This window comes from Podarcis vaucheri (genome assembly GCF_965113315.1).
Source record: "Podarcis vaucheri genome assembly, chromosome: 17".
In the NCBI taxonomy this organism is placed as follows: Eukaryota; Metazoa; Chordata; class Lepidosauria; order Squamata; family Lacertidae; genus Podarcis; species Podarcis vaucheri.
Genome location: NC_138755.1, coordinates 5,365,988 through 5,393,052, shown reverse-complemented (window position 1 = coordinate 5,393,052; position 27,065 = coordinate 5,365,988). Strand labels below are relative to the sequence as shown.

The 27,065-nt window shown below is 43.8% G+C and overlaps 1 protein-coding gene across 1 annotated transcript in view; it reads left to right on the top strand.

Moving 5' to 3' along the window:
* The first annotated feature begins 7,923 nt into the window (after positions 1-7,923).
* ITIH6 (inter-alpha-trypsin inhibitor heavy chain family member 6) overlaps positions 7,924-27,065 on the top strand; it is a 32,791-nt gene continuing 13,649 nt past the window's right edge. The window contains exons 1-6 of the mRNA XM_082205381.1: positions 7,924-8,443; positions 13,589-13,624; positions 17,227-17,381; positions 22,763-22,873; positions 23,931-24,178; positions 25,562-25,731. Coding sequence (XP_082061507.1) covers positions 8,270-8,443; positions 13,589-13,624; positions 17,227-17,381; positions 22,763-22,873; positions 23,931-24,178; positions 25,562-25,731 — 894 coding nt within the window. The 5' untranslated portion in view covers positions 7,924-8,269. The remainder of the gene's footprint in view (positions 8,444-13,588; positions 13,625-17,226; positions 17,382-22,762; positions 22,874-23,930; positions 24,179-25,561; positions 25,732-27,065) is intronic.

Sequence of the window (27,065 nt, the reverse complement as noted above, 5' to 3'; positions counted from 1 at the left end):
TGGAAACCCTCACATTTGCTCTTGTGCGTTAAACCAGGGATTAGCGTTACATGCAAATTGGCCCAGTGTTTTTATTTGAAGTGGGACCATTCAATATTATTTATTTCCTAAAATTCATATGATGCTTCATTATAGAAAACTTCTACATTGTTAACAAAAAGGATAAAACAGTAAGATTGTCCCTTTCAAGTTTGCAAACCAATGGACCAGTTGTTCACTTAAAAGCCCTGAACAGAAATTATTCCTGTCTGATACGTAATGGGAAGGTGTTCCAAAGGGCAGGTGCTGCCACACTAAAGGCCTGATTCCTACATTGTACAGAACGTACCTCCTAATGATCTGCAAGAGACCCTTTCCTGCAGAGCGCAGTGATCAGTTAGATACATGAAGGTTGAAACGATTCTGGTCCTAAGCTGTATAGGGCTTTGTCGTACCAACACCTTAAATTAAGCCAAGTAATTAATGGGCAGCCACTGTAATTCTTTCAACAGCAGTATATAGTTTGTCCCAGTGAGCAGTTTAGCTGTTACATTTTACACTAGCTGCAACTTCTGGGCCAACTTCAGAGTCAGCCCCACATGCAGCGCACTGCAGTAGTGCAAGCTTTAGGTTATTAGCACACGGAAAACAGAGGTCAGGTTATCCCAGCACAGAACCTGCAATAGAATCCAAGAGCCTCCACTCCACCTCATACTATGAACTTGCAGCTTCAGGGGTATACAACCCCATCCTGTTACGATATGGATGCAATGCAGCTGCAAATTGCTAGCTTGAAAACAATCCATGATGGGAATGTTGGGACTGTCCGTGGGAAACAGTGGGACAGTCAGTTCACAGGGCAATGCACCGGAATTAGCTCAGAGTGTAATATGAGCTCTTCCTCTTGCTCTTGTACAAGAAGTACAGGAAGTCTTTGTCACTTGACTGCTGGAGCTTGAAGTGAGCAGTCATGTTTTCTGTAAAGCTGCAAAGACAGAAATAAAAGCATGTAAATACGTTTCTGTCTATCTCCTTTTCCCTGCCGGGGGAGCAGGAGGGAGTGGGTGTGTTCTTCCCACGTTTGGGAAGAATCGCCTATCGTGACCTAGCCTGTATCCTGCCGGGGAATGCAGCCAGGGAGGTCAACAGGAGACCAAGCCGGGTGCCTGGGAGAGTTGCCAGTTTCTCCCGATAAAGGCTTGATTTCCGACACATCCAAAGCAAGCAATTGACCAGTTATTGAGACTCTGAGACCATTGAATGAATCTGAAAATTTCACTTTCTCTAATTTTAGTGCAAACTTCTTCCAGTATACACATTTTGTGGCAACTTTATCTAAGTACACATTTTTGCATTTTCTCTCTGTGTGTATGCAGCTATAATATGCACACTTCCTAAGCATAAGCATTTTTAACACATTACATTGCAAAATTTAGAGAATTTGGAATTTTAAGATTGGCTTTGTTTTAGTTTGCATGTTGTTCAGAAAGCGCTAATTAGGTGGGTTCTCTTTAAAATGTGAACTGAACTGAATTTATCCCCAGTTCCTATTGCTCAACCGCTGTTTCCATCTTGCCATGATTCAGTTAGTTGGCCCTCATTCAGATCACCAGTGAGTCCAGGCTTGAATTGCCTTTCCTGATTCATATACTGTAAATAGACTTGGGTATCCTCAGTATACTTATTATACCTTGCCCCCGTTTTCCTAATGGCTGCTCCCAATAGTTTCATACACAGGTTAAATATCATTGGGGACAAGATGGTATCTTGTGGCACCTCACAGCACAACTGCCAGGGGGCTGAGAGATAACCACCTAAATCAGGAGATTGAAGTCAATAAGTTCACATTGTCATTAAGACAGAGGCAAGAAAACTATAGGACTAAGGTTTTCAACCTGGTAATGATCAATTAATTATGTGCCATGAAGCAAGGAGCATACAAAAAAAAAAAAAAAAAGGATTGTCAAACAGCCAATTTCCAAAGTGGGTTTTTTTATCTAGATCATAAATAAAAGAAGCCCTTATAAAACTTAATGGAGATGAGGATGGGGGCAAAAACTAGAATTAGTTGGTTCTGCCTGTCATGGGCGCTGCTTCCACTTAGTGGTAGGCTCCCTGCCTTCCTCACTTCCGGTCCCAAGGGACACCAGCCACCAATGTTGATCAGGATCTGCAGGAGTCAAAACTCCTCAGTCTTATCTGGATATGCTCTTCTTTATATAACAAACCGTTCTTTATCATTTACATTCCACTTTCCGGCAAACGAAGTGCTCTAAAATTCCAATCTCTTTCAAATGTCAGACTGAGAGATCATGCTTTCCCACAGGCTACCAAGCAAACCTTGAATCTGGAATTTCCCCTTTGATTGCCCACCTACAAAATTAACACACTGCCTATGCTTTTAGACTAAGACAGAGTTGCTCTTGTCTATTCCGAAAACACTTTTGTTCCCTAACCTTGTTGTATTAGGGAGATCTGTCAATAGAGAGCTCACAGAAATGAAATAGGTATCCAATCTATTTCATGAAGAGGAAAACAACCATGTTGAGGAAATAGATAACGTTTTGCATGACAAAATATTGCCTCTGACATCACTAAAGCAGCACTAGGTTAATCTGCTGTGAAACTGCACTTACAAGCTTCCCTGCAGGGTCAAGATCCTGATAAGACTAGTTCTGGTACTTTCTTGGAGATGCCTGCTATGGAACAGCACTGTTTGGCTACTTCATGTGATATCACTAAGCCTGCACCTCAAAGCAAGTTTTCAAAATGGGGACTTCCAGTTAATACAATGCTATTCAATGTGGAATCACCGTTTAAACTCTGCTTTCAGGTAACACTAAATCAGTAACGCTAAATTCAGTAAATCACCCTAGTGAGGAAGCAGCGGTTCTGAGAAAGACAGGGAGAAAGAGACATGTTTCTTATGACATCTGGTTCTGCCCTTAGTCACTAATGTTATGCTACACCAGCTCTGCAAAACACAGCATTTCTTCTGTGCTGTTCCTGTTCAGCAGTTAGCACCTCTAGGAACTGGGATGGGATAGAAATAGGCTGGCCCATGGAATCAAGCCAGAGTTCCCAGTGGACACAGTACAGGTTTATTCTCCTCCGTCCAAGCAGCAAACACCAACACTTTGCCAGCATATTCTAATTAAAAAAACAACCACTTGGACGTACCTTTCCAGTAGTTTGCCCACACTGTTGCTTTTGGAACTGCAAATCTTAAAGATTATTCTGTTGATTATGATGGCAATAATATATTTCCCTTTAGCCTTGCAAGATCAAAGAGATCTGTCAGTCTTTTTTCCAGGTCTATTTTTATCAAGTTATTCCATGTCATAATTTCTTATGCAAGGCAGTTGGATAAAAGTTACCCACAGGGCATCTAGACCACCTCATGCTTCTGCACAATCTCTGTGCATTTAAATTGCGCTTGTTCATGGAGTCCGTTGTTTAAAATATGACTTTGTTGGGTTGCCTGAAGAAGGAAGTGCAGCAGAAATATATTAGTAGAACCTTTTTCCATCCATTTATGCTAAGTAAACTTTAGTATAGATAATTACCTGGGGACTTTTGATATGACGAAGGCACTTCTCTTTTTTAATATAATTTTTATTCATTTTAAAGCATATTAATTAACAAACATTCCCCAAAATTTCACCTCTTATACAATCTTTCTGGACTTCCATCAGTGCCTCTGAAGATCTCCCATTTTTATAATTGCTTCTGCATTTCCTAAATTCATATTGCCTTTAATTATCATAACTATTATTATCCTTTTCGTTCAATAATGCAATAATTCAGATTATTCCCCTTACAAAACTTCCTGCAAACCTACAAATGTAATCTGATCATCACAATTACTTTTCATATAATCCGTAAATTTACACCAATCTTCCGTGAATCTCTGGTCCCGCCGATTTTGAATTCTTCCCGTTAGTTTATCTAGTTCTGCATAGTCCATCAGTTTCATCCTCCAATCTTCTTTCGTCGGTAGTTCTTCTTGCTTCCATTTTTGTGCCAATAGTATTCTTGCGGCCGTCATTGCATACAAAAACAGCTTACAGTCATTTCTATTTATATCCTCCCCTACAATGCCTAGTAAAAATGCTTCTGGTTTTTTAATGAATGTATATTTCAACATTTTTTTCATCTCATTATATATTATTTCCCAGAGGTTTTTCACCTTTTTACATTCCCACCACATATGATAAAAAGTTCATTCTTTTTCTTTACATTTCCAACATTTATTGCTTACCTTATACATTTTAGCCGATTTGACGGGGGTAATATACTATCTATAAAACATTTTCATCACATTTTCTTTTAAGGCATTGCATCCAGACGAAGGCACTTCTCATGTTGCTTGTGAACCTCTTAAATTGTTTGCAGTTTGGCCAGGGGTGGCCCAAGTATTGCAATTCCTAAGCTGAAAAATGCAAATGGCACCCCACCTCACCAATTAAAATAATGAACAACCTACCAGGGATTTCTCTTGTGCAAGCCTTGTTGAAACTGAGGAATGGCTGTAGCTCAGTAGCAGAGGTCCCAGATTCAGTTCCTGGGATCTCCAAGCAGGGCTGGGGAAAAGCCCTGTCTGAAAGCCCAGAGAGCCTTTGCCAGTCAGTTTAGACAATACTCATCTGGAAGTGCCAGTGCTCTGACTTGGTCTAAAGCAGCTTTCTATAGTTGTTCCTCCCAACAAGTGCTCTGCTGTGTTCCTGTGCAGCTGCCATTCATATCCATGGCCCTCAAACTGGAAAGCATCCTAGCAAATTATTATCCATCATCAGATCTGCCTGTCTGCGACTCTTTTCCCTCCCAATTTTTTTTATTAATTTTCAAAAAAAAAATTAAGACAAACAAACAAACATCCTAATTGTAATTAAAACAATCTTAATAACATTGTTAAGTGACTTCCTCGAATCCCCCTGGTTGAATTTCATTGTATATCATTTTAACGGTTTTCTAAAATCAATTTTCTCAAAAAAAATTAATCACTGAACATCTTTCATTCTTTCGAATTTAGCTTTAAACATCTTAAATCCTACCCTTACATATTTAAATCCTAAGCCTATCTAATATTTGCAAGCTTTTCCACTTAAGTTATCTTAACATATTTAGTTAAGTAGTCTTTAAAATTCATCCATTCTTCCTGGTACACCTCCTCCTTCTGGTCGCAGACTCTTCCAGTCAGGTCGGCTGTCTGTGACTCTTAAAAGTGTCCACACAATCTATCTAAAGCAGGGATGGAGAAGTTGCAGCTTTCCAGATGTTGTTTGACTCCTAACACAAATAATCTGGGACCATTGTGCCTGCTGGCTAGGGCTGATGGGAACAGGAGTCCAACAATAATTGAAGGGCAACATGTTCTGCATTTAAAGCAACCAACGCAACTTGCCTGATGTTCAGCTGGTCACAGAGCAAGGTGGCTCTTTCCAAATTTAGCGATAGAGCAGCAGAGATTATGTTCCCCTGTGCAGAGACATTTAAATATCCAGAGTTCTGCAAGAACAGCCACAGATATGCTGATTGCAACCAGTGCGCAGGTGGCTTTTTAAATGGATTAAGGAAATAAATGTAATGGAGGCCAGGGCTACTCATAGAATCATAGAATCATAGAGTTGGAAGAGACCACAAGGGCCATCGAGTCCAACCCCCTGCCAAGCAGGAAACACCATCAGAGCACTCCTGACATATGGTTGTCAAGCCTCTGCTTAAAGACCTCCAAAGAAGGAGACTCCACCACACTCCTTGGCAGCAAATTCCACTGTCGAACAGCTCTTACTGTCAGGAAGTTCTTCCTAATGTTTAGGGTGATAGGGTGGTGCATCTTTGAATAAAAACAATAGGTGACAGCCATCTTCTGATCCAGCAAATGTGCATATGAGATAGACAGAGAGAGGTATTTGTGGGCAAATTATGTGAAATTTGCAAGCGCTAACAAAAGAAGGATGTTAGGACATGAATATAAAATAGGAGTTACCTGTATGAAATCAAAAGTGCTCGTGAAGAACCAAGAGAATTGGGAGGTTCTGGGTTTCCCTCTATTTCTCCCTGCCTTCATTCCATAATCTAACCAGTACAAGTCAACATGATTGTTTATCCCACACATTGGGCAGTAGAAATTTAGGCATTTTGGTGTTGTTGTTTTTAAAAAATATATTTATGCTTTTACAATACAGTGGTACCTTGGGTTAAGAACTTAATTCGTTCCGGAGGTCCATTCTTAACCTGAAACACCACTTTAGTTAATGGGGCCTGCTGCTGCTGCTGCACCGCCGCTGCACGATTTCTGTTCTCATCCTGAAGCAAAGTTCTTAACCCGAGGTACTATTTCTGGGTTAGTGGAGTCTGTAACCTGAAGCATATGTAACCTGAAGGGTATGTAACCCGAGGTACCACTGTAAATTAGTACATCCATTTCACAATATTCTTCATTATCCTGCTACATTGTTCAACTTTCCTGCACTTCCCTCCATGGGTTCCTTTTTACTTGTAGTTGTGCTCCTTCCACACATTCTAACTGATTTAACTGCTCTTCATAACTCTGGTCCTACTTGGAGATTTATATAACTGTTATAATTCTTTAAATATTCTCCAAAGTTTCCCTACTCCTTTCTTATGGTGTATTCATCCTGGTTTCTTATCTGAGCTTTTCTTACTAAATCCTTTTTCTTTATCCTTTTTAAATATCTCATTTCTTTGATGGTATTGAAACCAGTCATTGATCCAATCTTGTATGTCTTCTCTCTTTTTTGGTATTGGTTGGCCTTCTTTGAATTCTATAATATCTTTATAAGTACCTCAATTTCCTTTCATATTTATCTTTTTCACTGACACTGCTTCCATGGGTGATAGCAAGTTTGGCCCTTATACCCAGTCCAAACCAAACATAGATTTCTTCTAATTATATGGTTTACGAACAATCTGTGTACTCTAGCCTTGTCATAATATAGATACACATGCCAGCAGTACTGTAGGTCAAATCCCTCCAAGTCCAGTAAGCTATTATTTTTTTAATTCCATACAGTCTTTTACCCAACTTAGACATACTGCCTCATAATAAATTTTTAGATCAGGAAGGCTGAATTCCCCCCCACTTTCTCTTGTATCTGTTAAAATTTTGAATTTAATATGTGGTCTTTTCCCTTGTCATATGAATTTCAGCATATTCGTTTTTCATTTTTTAAAGCAAGCATAGTTGCTAATCACTGGTAGTGTTTGAAAGAGGAACAACATTTTAGGTAGGACATTCATTTTGATTATTGATATTCTTCCCAACAATGTTAAGTTCATAAGTTCATTATTCCCCATCTCTCCATATCTTTTTAAATTTCATTCCAGTTTTTGGTATGGTTATCCTGAAAAGATTTAAGTTTGTAGTCGAAATCCATATTCCCAAGTATTTTGCCTTCTTCACTATTTAAATCTCCGATATGGCTTCTATTGTTTCTTTGGTTTGGGGATCTAAATTTTTCGTTAACATCTTCATTTTTCCTTTGTTGAGATAGAAACCTGCCAAGCTTTCAAAATTTGTTATAGTTTCCAGGGCTTTGGGTACACTCTCCCAGTGGATTTTCTAAGGTTAGGACCACATCAACAGCAAAAGCTCTTAGTTTATAATTCCGTTGTCTTACTCAAATTCCTCTAATTTATGTATTTTCATGTATATTTCTTGCCAGGACTTCCAACGCTAAGATAAATGGTAAAGGCGATAAGGGACATTCTTGCATTTTGGGTTTTTTGCTTCATTGCAAGGAGGAAGGTTTGCTTCTTTCAAAAATCAAAGGATTAGATGAGGACCAAAAGGAACTGTGTAAATTCACTAAGGTTCATGCATTGAGGAAATATTTCCCTTCCTTCCACACATCCAATGAACTGGGGAGTTTTCTGTTCCTCTGTTTAGGAAGCTTTAACCTATTTTGGGTTTCTTCTCTGCCAAGGAACACTGCAGCAGGTACAAGTAGCAACGCTAGTCATTTTGCAGTGACCTTCTTCTGTCCCCTTGGCGATCTGGACCCATCGTCTATTTACGCAGCATATTTGTGGTCTGTTTATTTTTTTTCCAGAGCCCTCATCAAGTGCTGAAAACAGGACACGGGCTCTTCAGAATATTTTGTTTTCATTTCATCTTATGGAGTAGCGAGTGAAACTGGCCACCCTCCAGTCTTGGATGCATGGACAATCAAGGCTTGTATCAGGATGAATGCTACATTTATAGGTCCTTTTTATGAAAAAAAGAAAGAAAAAAGAAACCTAAGTTTTAAAAGCACGAACGAAAGGGATGCCAAGGAGGCGTTCTCATCCACAAAGCCTTCTGCAAAGACGAGGCAGAACTTTCATGCCAGTCACCACCACCATGGAGCAGCTCCTGGGATATTCTTTCTGTCTCTTCCTAATCCTGTCACCTTTATGTAGCACAGGGCACCCTATTCAAATCCACATACCTTCTCACAAGGTAAGTCCTTCTGGGAGCCAGACAAATGTAAGGGTGAAATGATGCTTGGCTGTGTGTGTTTTTTTGTTTTTTGTTTTAAGAGAACTACTGAGTGGTCAGGTCAGCTGGAGGCAGCAGTGCCAAATAGTTCAAGAGCAGCGGAAAGGTTGAATAGAAATATTCCTGAATTCTTCTCCTGCCTTTGAAAAAGCAATGGCTTCCAAAAGGTGGAGAAGGGAGGGGAGGAAACACTAGTGAAGTGTTCTCTTTTCGGATCAAATTGTCTAGGATTGTGCAATGCAGAATAGACAAGTGGGTGTATCTGTGTTGGAAGTAGTAGGTGAAGTAGGATGCAAACGTTAGGGTTACACAGAACTCCTTATTGGGCAGAATAAAGAGTCTACTCTCTCTTTTTCTCTACAGACAGACTGCAAAGCTGGGTAACAGCTTATTTCCATTCTGCTAGATGAAGAGTTCTGAATGACTCAAAATCTTGCATACTCTTCTTCCAACAGAGTCTGGTATTCCCTCACCTATTTTGTGTTCCTTATCTAATGGGACCAAAAACGGTACCATCTTGACATCAATACAGAGATGCCTTGATTTTCCATCTCTTCCTCCCACCCAGGAATATTAGTTTTCAGTTTATTCAGGCTAAGAAATTAACTAATTAACTCTGACCAGCTGTAGAAGGGGGAAGCTATGTGCTGTCTGAAGTATTTCTCATGCCCGGTAGTACTGGACTTCGTTGTTGTAGCTGAGAGGAATCAGAGTCCCTATTTGCTACATAATTCCAGGCAGTCACCATCCGTGCGATATCTTGGTCCAAATCCAGTCCATGGCAGCTGCGACTTATTTCCATCCAGACTTTGATAGACCAAAAGCCACAGCAGGTGCAATCCATGAATGGCAAGATTTGAGAACAAGCATTAAAAAGTGGTTAGTGTCCTAGAACATTTTTTTACCACGTGAAGCAGTGACTGCAATGAAACAAATTAGGGAAAGTTTTCTCCTCTAATCTGACATCTTCTACTGTTTTTTACTTCTTAAAATCATGGTTAAATTAACTGGACCTCAAACGTTAATTTTAATGCTTCTCACCTCAGCTCTTTCTAACTACAGAGAAACTGTTTGAAAAATAAAACATTACTATATATATATATTTTCAGATCCATGTAGATTTGGCAGTGCTGCCCTAGAATGATGCGATTTACCCTATTTCATAAAATCAAGGAAGATATGGAAAAGGTTTTGTGTTCTAAACGGAACAGGAAACAATATTTCTGGCACAAGAAACTTGTGAAGATCTTCTCTAGGGCTGAATCTTTAAAAAAATCAGATGACAGCATGTCCACACAGATAACCAACCTATAAAGTTCCCATGAAAACAAACACATCAGGTCAATATAATTTATGATTAATGAAGAAGTCTCAATTTATTTTATGATACCCCCCCATGTTTTTTTTTAAAAAACCTTGATTTGTATCTAAATGAAAAATCAAAATACTAAGGAGTTTCATCCCTGCCTGATGTCCTTCCAGTGTGGAGAGCCAGTGTGGTGTAGTGGTTAAGAGTGGTAGACTCGTAATCTGGTGAACCGGGTTTGATTCCCTGCTCCTTCACATGCAGCTGCTGGGTGACCTTGGGCTAGTCACACTTCTCTGAAGTCTCAGCCTCACTCACCTCACAGAGTGTTTGTTGTGGGGGAGGAAGGGAAAGGAGATTGTTAGCCGCTTTGAGACTCCTTTGTTGTTGTTTAGTCGTTTAGTCGTGTCTGACTCTTTATGACCCCCTGGACCAGAGCACGCCAGGCCCTCCTGTCTTCCACTGCCTCCTGCAGTTTGGTCAAACTCATGCTGGTAGCTTCGAGAACACTGTCCCACCATCTCGTCCTCTGTCGTCCCCTTCTCCTTGTGCCCTCCATCTTTCCCAACATCAGGGTCTTTTCCAGGGAGTATTCTCTTCTCATGAGGTGGCCAAAGTATTGGAGCCTCAGCTTCAGGATCTGTCCTTCCAGTGAGCCCTCAAGGCTGATTTCCTTAAGAATGGATAGGTTTTATCTTCTTGCAGGGTAGTGATAAAACAGGATATCAAATCCAAACTACTACTACTACTACTACTACTACTACTCTTCTTCTTCTTCTTCTTCTTCTTCTTCTTCTTCTTCTTCTTCTTCTTCTTCTTCTTCTTCCTCCACTCTCATTAGCCAGCATGTCATGCGGGATTGGGGCCTCGGTGGTGGCAGCCCCTCCTCCTCTTTGCCCATTCTCCAGCAGCTGTCACAAGCTGCCCAAGGGAGGTGGCCAGCAGCAGCAGCGATGGAGAGGCCATGGCGAGGTTGCCACCGCTTGAGACAAGTGCTGGCTCCTACTCGTCCCTGAGCTTGGTGGTGGCAGCACTGGCAGGGGGGAAAGGGACATTCCAGGATCAAATCAGAAGCCAGGATGGCTTTTGTAATTCCCGGACTGTCCCTGGAAAATCAAGATACTTGGAGGGTTTGCTCGTCATGCTGGATTATGGCTTATGGTTTATGTAGTCAAAATACATTGACTATCGATAAGTTATTTTAAGCATTTGTGCCCCACTTTTCAGCTGAAAACATTCCCAGAACTACGTACAGGTCAACAAAGAGAAAAGCAGTCCCTACCTTCAGGCTTACAATCTTAGCTACTCTCAGCACCAGCTCTTCAAGGCCCCTGGCTGAGCTTTTATCCAACTGCGCGACATGCTTGTTGTTATGTACTGAGGTTCTCACCCTGGGCCAGCAGGGGGATACTGTAGATAGTTTTCACTCAGGTCCACATATGCAAATAAGGAATTGAAAGTGACATTCAGTGATTGGATAGTTACAGAAAGTTGTTACTGTTGTGTTGTAGCTGAGTTCTATATAAGCAGGTTGGCTGAACCATAGAATCATAGAGTTGGAAGAGAGCACAAGGGCCATCAAGTCCAACCCCCTGCCAAGCAGGAAACACCATCAGAGCACTCCTGACATATGGTTGTCAAGCCTCTGCTTAAAGACCTCCAAAAAAGGAGACTCCACCACACTCCTTGGCAGCAAATTCCACTGTCAAACAGCTCTTACTGTCAGGAAGTTCTTCCTAATGTTTAGGTGGAATCTTCAGCTCAGTTCTGTTCTGGCCTGTGAATAAACAAAAGCTGTCTGAAGAATCGCTGTGTTGTCTGATATGTTCACCCACAACTTAACAGCTGTCTTTTATTTTTATTCCCCCCCCCAATTATTATTTTTTGATTTTCCAAAATTTATAAACAAACAAACAAACATAAATCCTAACTGTAATTATTCCACTCTTAATAACATTGTTATGTGACTTCCTTGAATCCCCCTGGCTGAATTCCAATGTATATCATTGTAACAGTTTTCCAAAACAAATTTCTCATAAAATTTACTTAATCAATTAACGTCTTTCTTTCTTTTCATTTTAACTTTAAACATATTGTTCTATAACATCACATATTTAAATCCTAAACCTATCTGGTATTTGCAAGTATTTCTATTTAAATTATCTTAGCATATTTAACTAAATAGTCTTTGAATTTCATCCATTCCTCCTGGTATTCCTCCTCCTTCTGGTCGCAGACTCTACCGGTCAGGTCGGCTAGCTCCGAAAAGTCCATCATCTTCATCTGCCATTCCTCCACTCTTGGCACTTCAACAGTTGTCTTTTAATTGGAGATGGTGAGCCAAACCTGAGCCCAGGAGAACCACAGGCCCTGCCTTCAAGGTGGTCAGCTTTTGTTTCCTTGATCTTTGGGGAGGTGGGCTGAGCAAGTGAGCTGGAGACATTGTTGATGCTAAAATGGGGTGTGAGTCCCATTAAGAGTCACAATAATTTAAATTAGAACAAAATATTTACTCTTGAAAATGCATGATTTATTCTGGAACCCAAGGCCTATGCTAGCTGAATCTCCACTCAGAATAAACGGCTATTTGTTTTAAGTAGGCACAGATCATAACACTTTTTCCTGAGCTTGCAATCTTCAAAGGGGAAAGTAGTTGCATGCTTGGAAAGAAATGGCTGGCTGAGCGATGCAAAACAAAGTTGGTAGAACTGGAAATGTCACCTGTGGTGGGGATGGCATGACCTGAAAGGAAGCAGGCAGTTCAGTGGATTCCCTGAGGTAAAGGCAAAGCTTGCCTGACTTTCAGATGCTTAGGAATATAACTTTTATGGACTCTTTGAAGACACCTGGCAAGATGAATTAGGAATATACAGAAGACAGGATGAAGAAATATGAAGGAAATTGTCAATTAGCCAGTGAGTCAAAACACACACAAACTGGTCGTTTTGGCACACCCCTAGTACCTAAAGTTTTGTAGATTCCAATGAGAGGCCAAGGGGCTCCAAGATTTGTGCAAAAAAGGGAATTACAGCAGGCATCCATTATTGACTGCTGAGAGCAGGCTAGAACTGGTGTACGCACAGTCCAGCACAGTGCCTGCTGAAAACTGTACCTGATAGAAGAAGGGCAGATGACTCTCTTTCACTATAACATGGCAGAAATAAATGTCTGTGTCTCCACATCCCCAGCCACAGTCCAGTTGACCGAAACCAGACAAATTTTCATTGTAAACAGATTTTATAACCAAGGCTTTCAAAGGAAACTACATATTCCTGTAAAACAGACTGACTCTGTGGTTTGGCAGGTTGTAATCTGGAGGAAATGGTGTGACTTTTTGCTGTTGTTAATGAGGTCTGGTCTTTCTTGAAGACTGAAGCTCACGGTCTGGGAATTCTTCTAAGCACATATGGAACTTAAGAGTACTGCCCTGAATTTGACCAAACTCTTATCTAGTCCAGCATTTTGTTTTCCACAGTGGCCAATCAGACGTCCATGCAAAGTCTGCAAGCAGAAAGAAAGTCACACCCTGGATCCATAACTGTCCCTGGAACATCAGGATGCTTCCAGCTCAAGCTCTTTTAACCACATTCATCCAGTGACAGCTAGCACATTCTTTTCTACATTTCAATTCCGTAATCATTCCAGTATTTGGAAGACCCTTGATTACACCAAAGTAAACAGATTTGCTTTGGGAAATTGTTTGGGGATAGCAATCCCATGCAGTTGCTTGTAATTTAGTTTGATCCAGCACATTCACTTTTCCTTTTGAAAGAACAAACTCTTTTTGTTTTCTTCCACAGAGGTCTGCACGCCAAGTGAAGACCCCCAAAACAGAGGTAGGTGATCATGTTGGATTACCAGTTAATTTATTACTGATCAACCATCCTTTTTTTTTTTACCACAGTCATGTCACTGCAAGGTTTGTTATGCAATGGTAGCAGAAAGAGGTGCTAGAATAAGGTTGCGTTGCTTTGTCTGCGGCTGGGGGACGCCATTCTGAAATTTTAAACAAACCCCAAATTTAAAACAAACAGTTACCTGCAATGGTACCCACAGGATTTTCTTCCCAGGGTGGGGGGCAGGCAAAGTAAAGCACACGAAGTGGGGAGAAGGGAAGTTTCTCATCAATACATAGAGAGAAGAAAAGCTTCTGTTCATTGAGCCTTGTATCTCAAGTTCTACAAATGTTAGAAACTTATGGTAGTGTTCAACTAAGGGCTTGTCCACACTTCCGCTTGTCCTGCCACTTTCCCCTGGGAAAACCCACGGCTTACTGCTGAATTGGAACAAATGCCAATTGTTTTTTCTGTGGATTGACATTAGTTCTGATTCAAACAATGGGCTTTCCTGGGGAAAGTGGCAGGACAAATGAAAAAGCATTATTTGGTTGACGAACTGCACCACAAAATTATTTGTTTGCTTGTTTGTTTGTTTATTCAGTTTTCAGATCAAAGTTTTACAATCACATATCCAATACAGTGGTACCTCTGGTTACAGACGCTTCAGGTTACAGACTCCGCTAACCCAGAAATAATACCTCGAGCTAAAGTGGTACCTCAGGTTAAGAACAGTTTTAGGTTAAGAACGGACCTCCAGAACAAATTAAGTTCTTAACCCGAGGTACCACTGTATATAACATAAAAACAAGATTCCAAAGAACCTCTCTTTGTGGGTCCTATTGTTAATCATTTCCTCCTGCATCTTATATGATAATCCAAATCTTTTACATCTCCATTATGTCCAAAATTCACCATTAATCTACAAGTGTTATTCTAATCCTACTAACAGTTTTAATTGTTTACAATGGTTTTTAAGATAAATTATAAATTTCCCCCATTCCTTATTAAAATTTGGGTCTTCCTGATTTCTGGTTCTTCCGGTCACTTTTGCCAATTCAGCATAATCCATCAACTTAATCTGCCATTCTTCTCTGGTAGAAACTTTATCTTCTTTCCATCTCTGGACCAATAACATCTGTGCAGCCGTAGTTGCATACATAAATAGTCTTTTCTGCTCCCTTGGGATTTCGGCACCTAGGATTGGAGTGTTGGCCTATGACCTGGGAGACCAGGGTTTGAATCCCCACTCATCCATGAAGCTCACTGGGAGACCTTGGACCAGTCACCATCTCTTTGCCTAACCTACCTCACAGGGTTGTTGTGGGGATGGAATGGGGAGGGAGAGAACCACATACAGCACCTTGAGAAAAGGTGCTATATAAATGTAACAAAGAAATAAAATAAATAAATGGAAGCTAGCATCTTGAGTGGTTGTAGACTGACTGACTGACAGGATGGAATCCAGCAAGGTTTCTGTTTAGGGGAAACAAACACATATCTGTACGGGCCTCAAATGACCATGCATTAAAAAAATTAATTTGCCATATATATTTGGGCCATGTAGAATATACCCATAGGTATATTCTAGGGTTGAATCCTGACAAGACAGAAGTACTGTTTTTGGGGGACAGGAGGCGGGCAGGTGTGGAGGATTCCCTGGTCCTGAATGGGGTAACTGTGCCCCTGAAGGACCAGGTGTGCAGCCTGGGAGTCATTTTGGACTCACAGCTGTCCATGGAGGTGCAGGTCAAATCTGTATCCAGGGCAGCTGTTTACCAGCTCCATCTGGTACACAGGCTGAGACCCTATTTGCCCGCGGACTGCCTCACCAGAGTGGTGCATGCTCTGGTTATCTCCCGCTTGGATTACTGCAATGCACTCTACGTGGGGCTACCTTTGAAGGTGACCCGGAAACTACAACTAATCCAGAACGCGGCAGCTAGACTGGTGACTGGGAGCGGCCGCAGAGACCACATAACACCGGTCTTGAAAGACCTGCATTGGCTCCCAGTACATTTCCGAGCACAATTCAAAGTGCTGGTGTTGACCTTTAAAGCCCTAAACGGCTTTGGCCCAGTATACCTGAAGGAGCGTCTCCACCCCCATCGTTCTACCCAGACACTGAGGTCCAGCACCGAGGGCCTTCTGGCGGTTCCCTCACTGCGATAAGCCAAGTTACAAGGAACCAGGCAGAGGGCCTTCTTGGTGGTGGCGCCTTCCCTGTGGAATGCCCTCCCACCAGATGTCAAAGAGAACAACAACTACCAGGCTTTTAGAAGACATCTGAAGGCAGCCCTGTTTCGGGAAGCTTTTAATGTTTGATGTATTATAGTATTTTAATATTCTTTTGGAAGCCGCCCAGAGTGGCTGGGGAGGCCCAGCCAGATGGGCGGGGTATAAATAAATTATTATTATTATTATTATTATTATTATTATTATTATTATTATTATTATTATTGGATTGGATCCAATGAAGTCGTCCCTCTCCCTTCCCTGTGCACCTCCCCAAATCTCTTCTGAGTTTTCTCTTTTTGAGAAGATTGAGGGGCACTAGGGGGGCATGTACACAGGGGGAGAGAGTGGACATCTCATTGCATAGGCAGAAGTCCTGGCATTGCCGAGACAGCTCTGTTGGATACAAGCCATAATTTTATCTGCGTAACTGAGTGTCCCTTGGGGATGCAAAATAGCTAAGAAAGGGGGAACACAACACAACCTGTTTTGTCTGGAATCAACCACTTACCACAGTGGTATCCAAACTTTTTTCAAAGAGGGCCAGATTTGATGAAGTGAAGGGCCGTGAGGGCTGCCCAAAGGGCCAACCAAAGTTGTTGGTCTTTTTTAGGATTGAAGTTGTTGAGGTTTTTTAAGGACATAGGTAGGCAAATTAAGGCCCCGGGGCCCAATCCGGCCCAATCACCTTCTAAATCCAGCCCACAGACGGTCCGGGAATCAGCATGTTTTTACATGAGTAGAATGTGTCCTTTTATTTAAATTGCATCTCTGGGTTATTTATGGGGCATAGGAATTTGTTCATAATTTTTTTCAAAATATAGTCCAGTCCCCCACGAGGTCTGAGGGACAGTGGACCGGCCCCCTGCTGAAAAAGTTTGATGACTCCTGTTTTAGGATTTTACCCTAGGAAATAAACTGCCACAGGGGCTGGATAAACTGACCGGCAGGCCGGATTAGGCCCCCTGAAACAGACTTTGGACATGCCTGACTTTACATTAAAATTTTAGAAGAAGGAACGGCTTATAATTAAGGGCTACCTGCAAATGCTGATATTTTGTGAACTTAATCAGTCAGTGATCAAATGATACAGATATTAATGTCTGCATGAATAAATCTTATTTTATTTTGCTTTGAAAGGCTGTAGTTGGAGCTGTTTCCCCCCTCTCCACCCACAATCCAGCTCTATTCTGTGCAGCTGGCGCCCCACACAAAGCAGGTGTGGCAAGAGGACTTGGTCCTACTTGGAGGGTTCTCATGGTTATTTTCTGCAAGTCCACCTACCTCACAAATGATGCAGGTAACACTTCCCCGGGGCTCCTTATGGCTGATATTCATTCTGACTCTCCTTTTGGTTTTCTCTTTAGCTCATCATTTCCAGTTTCTTGGTGCGCTCAACCATTGTGTCTCGCTATGCCTCCACCCAGGTGTGGGCTTTCATGAGCAACCCACATGCAGAGGCAAAAGAAGCTTTCTTTGATCTGGACCTGCCCAGTTCGGCCTTCATCTCCAACTTCACCATGTGAGTCTGAGCTAGCGGAAGGCACCATAACAGAACCATAATTTTATGGGACTGAAAGGGATGTAGCTCAGTGGTGGAGCACAAACTTTGCATGCAAAAGGTCGCAGGTTCAATCCCTGGTGTTCCATTTGAAACAGGATGCTCCAACTTTTCATACCAAGTGGGCCACAGCAGCACTTTGACACGCAACCCATGGGTTGCACACTGCCCAAAATTTGAAGCCCCCTCCTCCCCCAGATCTCACGCTGCTTTCCTAAATCCAGCTAAGCAAGGAGAGGGGCTTTGGGAAGGATGTGCAATGCTCTGGCAGGGTCCTAGAGCCCTTCCACCCCCTTCCCAAAGCTGAACAGGCACTAACTAGGCTTTGGGAAGGAGGCATGAGGACTCTAGAACCCTGTTAGAACCCTCACACCTCCTTCCCAAAGCCCAGCACCTTCTTACCCAGCTTTGGGAAGGTGGCACAAGGGCTGGGGTGTGTGTCAGATGTTGCTGAGGGCTACCAGAAAGGGCATTGAGGGCTGCATGTGGCCCTTGGGCCTCAAGTTGGACCACCCTTATTTAAATGGTTCAAGGAAAGGAGCTCTGCTGGAGACCTTACAGGTCCACAGTCAATTCTTCTTCCTTGGCGATTACTCATAGCCAAGTAAAATTGTCTTCCATGAATATGGTCTTAACAGTGTGTCTGTAAGTGACTGTGGAGGCCAGTTCTGGATCCACACATCCTTCCACAGTTGGGACATAGGTTACCGGGTGGGAGTTGATCACGGTGAGGATTTGCCAAATGCACCTTCCTCATTTCTCTCTTTCTTTCAATTAGAGCCCTTGCAGGCCAGTGTTTCCCAATTGTCGGTGTTTATACTGCATTTTTAAGGATTTGTCTTGAGAGCATCTTTAAGCCTCTTTTGTTGTCACTGGCATTACACTTCAGTTGGGAATAGAGTAGTTGCTTTGGAAGACAATAATCAGGCATCTGAACAACATGACCAGTCCAATATACTTGAATCCTGCCCACAAAGTAGCGTAAGTCTGGAAGCGCCTCTATGGTGTAGTGGTTAAGAGCGGTAGTCACGTAATCTGGGAAACCGGGTTCGCGTCTCCGCTCCTCCACATGCAGCTGCTGGGTGACCTTGGGCCAGTCACACTTCTGTGAAGTCTCTCAGCCCCACTCACCTCACAGAGTGTTTGTTGTGGGGGAGGAAGGGAAAGGAGAATGTTAGCCGCTTTGAGACTCCTGGAGGGGAGTGAAAGGCGGGATATCAAATCCAAACTCTTCTTCTTCTTCTTCTTAGGCCTCCAGACCTGCTCAGCACATCCTGCAATGGAGAAAACCCTGCAGACATGTGCATAGCTGTCAACTTTTCCCTTTTCTTGCGAGGAATCCTATTTGGAATAAGGGAACTTCCCTTAAAAAAAAGGAAAACATTGACAGCTATGGACATGTGCTGAGGGTGAGGCATAGAGTAATGTGTGAATAAGAACAGGTAGAAAAAGAGTTGGGTGAGGAAAGCAAACATGAAGAAGAGAAGGAGAAAGAAGATAAGAAGTTTAGATGGCCCATTCAGTATAAGTGTAATGGAATATGGTTGGAGGGGGCAGCCCTTGACCATCAGGGCTGCCAATCAAACATTTTTAAAAAACTCTGTTCCTGTGTCTTTCACAGCTGTTTGATCTGCAGGAGTTAGGTGAAGTTGTTAGCAGCATGGAGCTAATCATTATCACCTGCTCATCTCTGCAGAGCAAACAGCTGTTAAAGGCAGAGGAAGCCAAACCAATGGAAATCTTACAGTGGTTGGTCTGAGAAAGAACAGAACTGCTTGCAGAGCCGCAAGAAGTGGGAAATACTACCCTGTGCCCTGGGAAAGCTGACAAGTGATGTTCCAGAACTCCAGAGCTAGATTTTTCTCTGCCTAGCTCCCCATCAGACACACACCAGCCCCTCCCACTTCCTCATGAAACCTCCTCAAGCCCCGCGCAAAGGAGCACAGAGAAGGAATCTCCCTTGAGTGGGCAGGAACATCCTTGGGGATAAGGCTGAGGATTGTCCCAGCAGCCAAAGAAAACTTGGCGGCAGAGGCTTGATTCTGGCGGTGCCTCCTCTCGGGCCCGCCTGCTCGCAGGCCCTGGAACACAGGCAAGGCTTGTTCAAGCTGCTGCGGGAAGTTTGTTTTCCTTCCCTGCCATGGCAAATGAGGTTGTCTTTTAATTGCAGAGGATGGGTTTGCTGGGTGGCAGGAGGCTGTTTTAAAGATATACCTCTTACCCTGAGCAGGGGCAGGAGCAGCATGTCTGTTCCTAAGCTCTTCACATAAAGCAGGGGGGGCCCAACTCCCAAGAGACTGTGATCTACTCAGAGGGTTAAAAACTGGCAGTGATCTACCCCCTTTTTAGGGGTTCAGGTCAAAGTTGTTGAGCTTTTTTAGGGAGAAGGGAGGCACCGTTAAATGGGCTGCAGGGCTAAAATGTTGAGCTTTTTTTAGGGGAGCCAAAGCTGTTGAGCTTGGGGGAGCAGTGATCTACCACTGACATCCAGTGATCTGCCAGTAGAACATTATCTACCTGTTGAACATGCCTGACATAAAGCAATGTTTCTTCTCTAATAGGAGTGGTTGAGCAGAGAGCCTTAGTCTTCAGGTGTTCAGAATGGGGCAGCTGAAATGATCAAGCGGCTGGAGCAAATCCCTGGAGGAAAGCCTGCAGAATTTGAGGCTTTTTAGTTGGGAGACAAAGTGAGCAAGGGCTTATTTTGTTCCACTGCTTTCCCTCAGGGAAAACCTCTCTTTAGCACTCAATTCAGGTTTCCCCCGCATTGCCATTTGTCCAGGTTTTCCCTTGTGTTATGTACTGAGTTGAATAGGATCCAAAATGCAGCAGTCTGATTGGTCCTAGAACAATAGGATTCAGAATGCAGCAGTCTGATTGGTCCACAGGAGCCACCCAATCCAGCTCCAGGTGGAAGTGACTCCGGAACCTAATTGGCCTACAGGAGAATCCCAGAATTAGCCAATCACGTGGGGCCCATTGTGTAAATAATGTATATAAAGCAGATATTCTGGGGGAACTTCCATTCCTCCTCACCACTATGAGCTGAATAAAAAGCATGAAATCCACTATCGACTCCGAGTATATTTCACCTTGGAAAGGAGCGGGGGGGGGGGAATGGACTGTGCCTAGAAAGTGTGGGTCAGGTGTTTAGTAGCCATGGCATGAGCGGAAGTGTGGAGAAGCCCTAAGAAGTGACATGAGATCAGGCTTAGCATGGAGAAAGCGGAGAAAGAGGTTTCCCTCCCTCTCTCAGGGGCTTCCAACAAAACAGAATGTTGGAGGGTCCAGGGCAGACAGTCCTGTAGGGAATTCGTTCCCACATGAGACAGCAATAGCCACCAACCTGGATGGTATTAAAAGAGGATTAGATAAATTCACGGAGGATGGAAATATCATAGAATCATAGAGTTGGAAGAGACCACAAGGGCCATCGAGTCCAACCCCCTGCCAAGCAGGAAACACCATCAGAGCACTCCTGACATATGGTTGTCAAGCCTCTGCTTAAAGACCTCCAAAGAAGGAGACTCCTTGGCAGCAAATTCCACTGTCAAACAGCTCTTACTGTCAGGAAGTTCTTCCTAATGTTTAGGTGGAATCTTCTTTCTTGTAGTTTGGATCCATTGCTCCGTGTCCATATCCATAGCTACTCACCATGATGGCTCTGCTCTATCCCCATGGCTGGAGACAGTCATGTTTCTGAATACCATTTGCTGGAAACCACAGGAGGGGATTGGGCCTTGCTCTCACGTTCTGCTTGTGGCCTTCCCATCAACATCTGTGAGAACAGGATGCTAGACTAGGTCTGCTCCAGGAGGCAGCTAATTCCCCCCCCCCCTCAAAGTATTCCTAATGGTTTTTAATATTAATACATTTGCATCAATCTTTTTCCACCTCTTAAATTCAGAATCTAGATCCCAGGGTTAAGGTACCTTTTTGAAAGTTCAAGATACTTAATGTCATTTAACTGTCTGACAGACAGTTATTATCAGATTAATCTGAAATAGCGTTTGGTACGAAAACAAATTGCATGTACTATGGGATTCAAGGCCTTATTAAAAATTGTGTACTTGCAGCAGAACTATATAAAATGTTTCAGGTTGCTACCAAGAAAACATTTCATTCTTGTATACCAACCAGCGCAATCTGAAAGTTGAAGGAGGTGCATAAGAACTTCCTTATGATTATAAAATATAGGTAAAGGTAAAGGGACCCCTGACCATTAGGTCCAGTTGTGACCGACTCTGGGGTTGCGGCGCTCATCTCGCTTTATTGGCCGAGGGAGCCGGCGTACAGCTTCCGGGTCATGTGGCCAGCATGACTAAGCCACTTCTGGCGAACCAGAGCAGCGCACGGAAATGCCGTTTACCTTCCCACCGAAGCAATACCTATTTATCTACTTGCACTGGTGTGCTTTCGAACTGCTAGGTTGGCAGGAGCAGGGACCAAGCAACAGGAGCTCACCCCATTGCGGGGATTCGAACTGCCAACCTTCTGATCGGCAAGCCCTAGGCTCTGTAGTTTCACCCACAGCGCCACCCACGTCCTTAAAATAAAATATACATGTTGCTAAAGAAATTAATAATAGATGGTCTGCTCCAGGAGGCTCGCCTTAAGTTCTTGGGCTTCCATCAGCTCCAGCCCACAGATACTATGGTCAGCAATGGGAGTGAAAGTGCAACAGCGCACGCCAAGCCACAGGTCTCTCATCCCTCATGTGTGTACTCAGCAGAGTCTTCATATAAACTTCCAGAAGTTTAATTGGGGTGGGGAAAGGTAAGTTCACTACTGTACTGCCAACTCCATCCTAGTGTTTGATGGGATCATTCCCTGGGAGCTCCTTTATCTCTGATTACTCCAGAGTGTAAAAATGTTGCCACAGCCCTCGTTCTTCCAGTACACTGGGGTTTCTTTGCGATTTCCTATTGAATAAAGCCAATCACAGACCTTTGAAGCTTGCTGTCAATCTCATCTCTCCCACACTCAACCAACTATATATTTCAGGGTTGATCTCTGGCATTGAAAACAGATGCCAGAGTTGTGATCTGGTGAGCCCTGGCACAAATGAGTGCCCCTCTCTCTCTCCCCAGCTCAGGAAGATTTTTGGGAAACTAGAGCTACCAGGGTAGGAAGCTAGTAGTATTATTTTCCACATCCTGTTTTGTAAAGAGGGTGCAGTGCAGTACAATTCTTACAGCTGTTATTCTCAGTTCCCTTTACCTGTTCACAGATCTATATTTAAAACAAGTCACTTTTTGTCGTTTCTTTTGATCTCATCTGCACTCATGGTATAAGCAGAGTCTACAAGGAGTCATGGGTGACTTTTTTTCTGTCCCTACCAGGACCATTAATGAGAAAATCTATGTGGCTGAGGTGAAGGAGAAGCACCAGGCAAAGAAGATGTATGATGAAGCCCGTAGACAGGGGAAGACAGCAGCTCATGTTGGCACCAAGTAAGAGACCCTCCCTAGGACCCTCCCGCCATTCGACCTTTGCCCTCCCCCAGGGATAGCTAGGGGCATTTCATGTGCCCACAGCTCAAATCTCACATGTGAGAAGCGTTACCTCACAACCCTGCTCTGAAACAACAGAGACCAATCAGTGCAACCTGCAACAAAATGTTGCAGCGTGAAGCGCTTCTGTATAGCTAAGCCCTCTTCTCAGATAGCCCAGTCCATTCCCTGCTCACCACCAGCGTTCCATTCCCACTGAGCATGCTCCATTCGGCTGTTTGGGGAGGCTCCACCCAAGTGCTCCCCCCCCCTCGAAGAATGAATCTTTGTCCTTTTGCAAACCTTTGGATTCTGCCGCCTCCTCGCAAGTCTGGATGGAGCTGTTCTGACTGCATAAGGACTGGAACTTGGGGTGGGGGAGATATTTGATTCTGTTTTCCTGATTCAAACCTTCCGAAGCAATGCACAAACTGAAACGCAGCCACAATCCAAAATCCTCCCTTCTCTCAATTTTGCCTTGCGATTCTCCAAGCAAATAAAGCATACAGAAATGCATATAAAGTGTACCTAAAGTAGATAAAAATGAGTATATTAATTAAATATCTAGGTCTGGGGAAACCTCAAGGTTTGCCAAAGTACAAAAAAAAATACTGGGGGGGGGGGAATCTTAAGGACCACAGGAGGACAGAGCATGCTCAGTGTCCACAAAATGGTGGCTGACTTTTGGGGGAATGGGAATAGAAAACCTGGTGGAAGGAAGAATGGGACAGTCATGGGAGAGGGCTGAGCTGGCTGGCTGGCTGGCTGGCTGGTCCAGGCTCAGAATCTGTTTGGAAGCATGCAAGGTAGTCAATGACATCCACCACTCAACCCCCTCCAGGAAGACTTTTGAAAGCATGCCCAGTTGCAGCATACTCTGTGCTTGTGCGGAATTATTCACCCAACCAGTCGAGATCGATAATGAGCAGGCTTGCCCCAAGTGCAGGGGTCCTGCCAAGTGGGTTCTCAAAGAGCAAACATCGTCTCCGATAACCTGCTATTGAGTGACGTTTCCCAGGGACCGAGAAACGGAAAAATTCAGGGTGTCAGCCAGCGTGGAGGCAGGGGGCAAGGTGGCCTTTGAGCTGACTTACGAAGAGCTGCTGCAGCGGCATTTGGGCAAGTACCAGCATGCCATCAGCATCCGGCCCCATCAGGTGGTAAGGAACCTCAGCGTGGAGGTGAGCATCTCCGAGCGCACCGGCATCAGCTACGTCCATGTGCTGCCACTCCGCACAAGTCGACTGCTGACCAACACCCTTCGAGGTATGGCGTTCTCCTCCGGCTGCAAGGTCAGGGAGGCTTCCAGATAAGCGTCACTTTTGGCCTTTTTTGTAAAAAAAAGGATAATACATTTCTCCATTGTGCTTTATTATTATCTCTTGCTTTGATAGTCAGCCGGCTGTCCAGGTTTATATATACATTTTTATTAGTTTTTTTTAACATATCATTTCCAACAATCATATAACATAACTTCTTATCTTATACAATACAGTGGTACCTCTGGATGTGAACGGGATCCATTCTGGAGCCCTGGTCGCATCATGAGCAGAACACAACCCGTGTCTGTGCGTGCGCAGGTCGCAATTTGCCGTGTCTGCGCATGCACGTGACATCATTCTGAGCATCTGCACATGCATGAGCGGCAAAACCCAGAAGTAACCTGTTCCGTTACTTCTGGGTCGCCGCAGGACACAACCTGAAAAGATTTAACCCGAAGCGACTTTAACCTGAGGTATGACTGTATTTTAGACTTCCATCAACACCTCTGATGATTTTCCGTTCTTTATCACTTATTCTGCATTTCTTAATTTCTCTGTTACTCTTAAGTATCATTAACTACTAATTCTCCTCATAGTCTTTCTTGCAATATTTCAAATAGTCATCCTTACAAAACTTCTTGCAATCCTACTAGCGTAATCTGTTCATTACCCACGGATGACAGCAGGAGTCAGAGACATGGCAGTCACTCCTGGAATTGGTGTGGCAGCTTTGGTGTGACCGGCTGTCCAGGTTTAAGCAGGTTCCACAGCACTGCGGTACACTCTGTGTTGTGACACCACCTGCTTTCACCACAGTTGTAACACAGGAGGAGGTGAATTGCAGATTTGGGTGTTGGTTGTGTCGCTTTTGCTCCCAAAATCTTAGGCTTTCAGCAAAGGCAAATACACCTGGGAAACAGAACCGCAGCTATCCGGTAGATTCCAAGTCTTGGGGATGGTTCACACATGCACATGCTACACATCCGCTTCTCCCACCTCTTTCCCCTGGGAAAACTTGCTCTTTACTGCTGAATCGGAGCAAACATCAACTGGATTTTCTGCTGGTTGATGTTTGTTCTGATACAGTGGTAAAGAGTGGGTTTTCCTGAGGAAGGTGGCCGGGCAAACAGAAAACCACTCAGACCCATACCTGGAAAGCACAGGGCAAGCGGAAAACCTTTTGGACCTTTGCTTTCTAGGCCTGGGACAAGCAGACGTGTAGATGAGCCCTGACCCCAGTTCAAAGGATTTGGAAGTTCTGTCCATAGTGCTAGATCTGTAAAGGCTGATTCACACACTTGAGTTCATTCTGTGCTGTTGCTGTCATTCATGGGTGAGCCAGCAGCCCTCAACCTCGTCCACGGATGAACTTGCCATTTCCTTTCAGGTGATGCTGTTGTGCCGCCATCTACTCGGGTGGAGAAAGGAACACACTGTGCTTGGATCGTTTTCTCTCCAACCCCGCAAGAGCAGGCGGAGTTCTCCAGCTCAGGAATCATGGGTGATTTTGTGGTTCAGTATGACGTGACCATGCCGGATGTTGCAGGAGACGTACAGGTTAGGGAAAGGACAACCCAACCAGAACTGAGACTAGATGGAACATTTGGGGCTTCAGGACTGCCTTAGAAAGGGTAACACAGACTGTGATACAGAGAAATCCAGGCAGAGACCAATGCAAGCATGAGAATGACCTTGTTAGATAAAATTGAAGGGCTGCTTAGTCCAGCTGTGTTGCAACGCTTGTCAGCCAGATGCCTGTACAAGGTCACAGGCAGGCAGGACTGTGAGTACTGGGTTCAAAATAAGTCCTGCTTCTATAAAAGCAGAACCATGCAATCTGGATAACTTATGCAAATGAATGTCTCTATAAAGTACTTTCCATTTACAGTATTCTCAGTGTTTCAGTTTCTGCATGGGGCACAATTACACTGGGCAATCTTATTTAGACCTGGTAATTCTTCTGATAATTCTGTATTGCCCATACAAATCTTCCTACTACGCATGAGAGATAAAAACTTGCTTGAAAGGAAGGAAGGATGGTGAGATTATTAGGAAGCCAAATTCTCCGCCCAATACCTCCTCCTGCACTTTTTCTGCAGTTGTGCTTGTAGGATAGGAATATAATTACCATCCCCAGCTCCCTTTCCTTGGAACCTGGTAATGCAACAGCAGGGGTAGTCTGTTGTCTTCCTACTATTGTTGGACTCTTAACTACCACCAGTCCCAGCCAGCATGCACAATGGCCAGGGATGGTGGGATTTTAAACCCAGCAACACCTGGAGATCCACAGGTTCCCCGTCCCTGGGATTGTTTGTTGTTATCATCCATCTGTCTCAAGAGTCAGTGGAGTGTGGCTCTGGGCGTGAAGTCAAACCACTGGAAAATCACAGTGCCTGTTGGGGCTGCAGAGACTAGTAACTCTTAAGTGCTGCCCCCTGTGTTGGTTTTGCTGCATTAGCAGCACCAAAGCGACTTCTCTGGAATGCAAGGCTAGATAATGTGTGTGGAAGTCCTGGGCTGCCCAAATGACAAGACCCCCTGCCGGCCTCACTCATGTGGTCCAAAGGAGAGCAGAGCAAAACGTTTGGCGCCAGCTTGGCTGCAGGAGTTGCTGGAAGGAGGCATACAAGGCGCCATCCAGTGGCCTTAGGGACTGCACTCTGGATTTGTGTAGGGTGAGATTAAATCAGGGGTTGGCAAGGTTTACCTCACCTGGGCCGGTTCACTCCAGCGGAGATCCCTTGGTGGGCCGGATTGTGCGTGCGCCACTTCCGGCACCTGCATCTGCTCAGGAGCGATTTCTGGCGCCACGGAAGGAAGTCCCAGTGCTGCGCTGTGTCGGTTTAGCGCAGAACGCAGGGACTTGCCGAGCAGGCAGCTCAGTTCAGGGG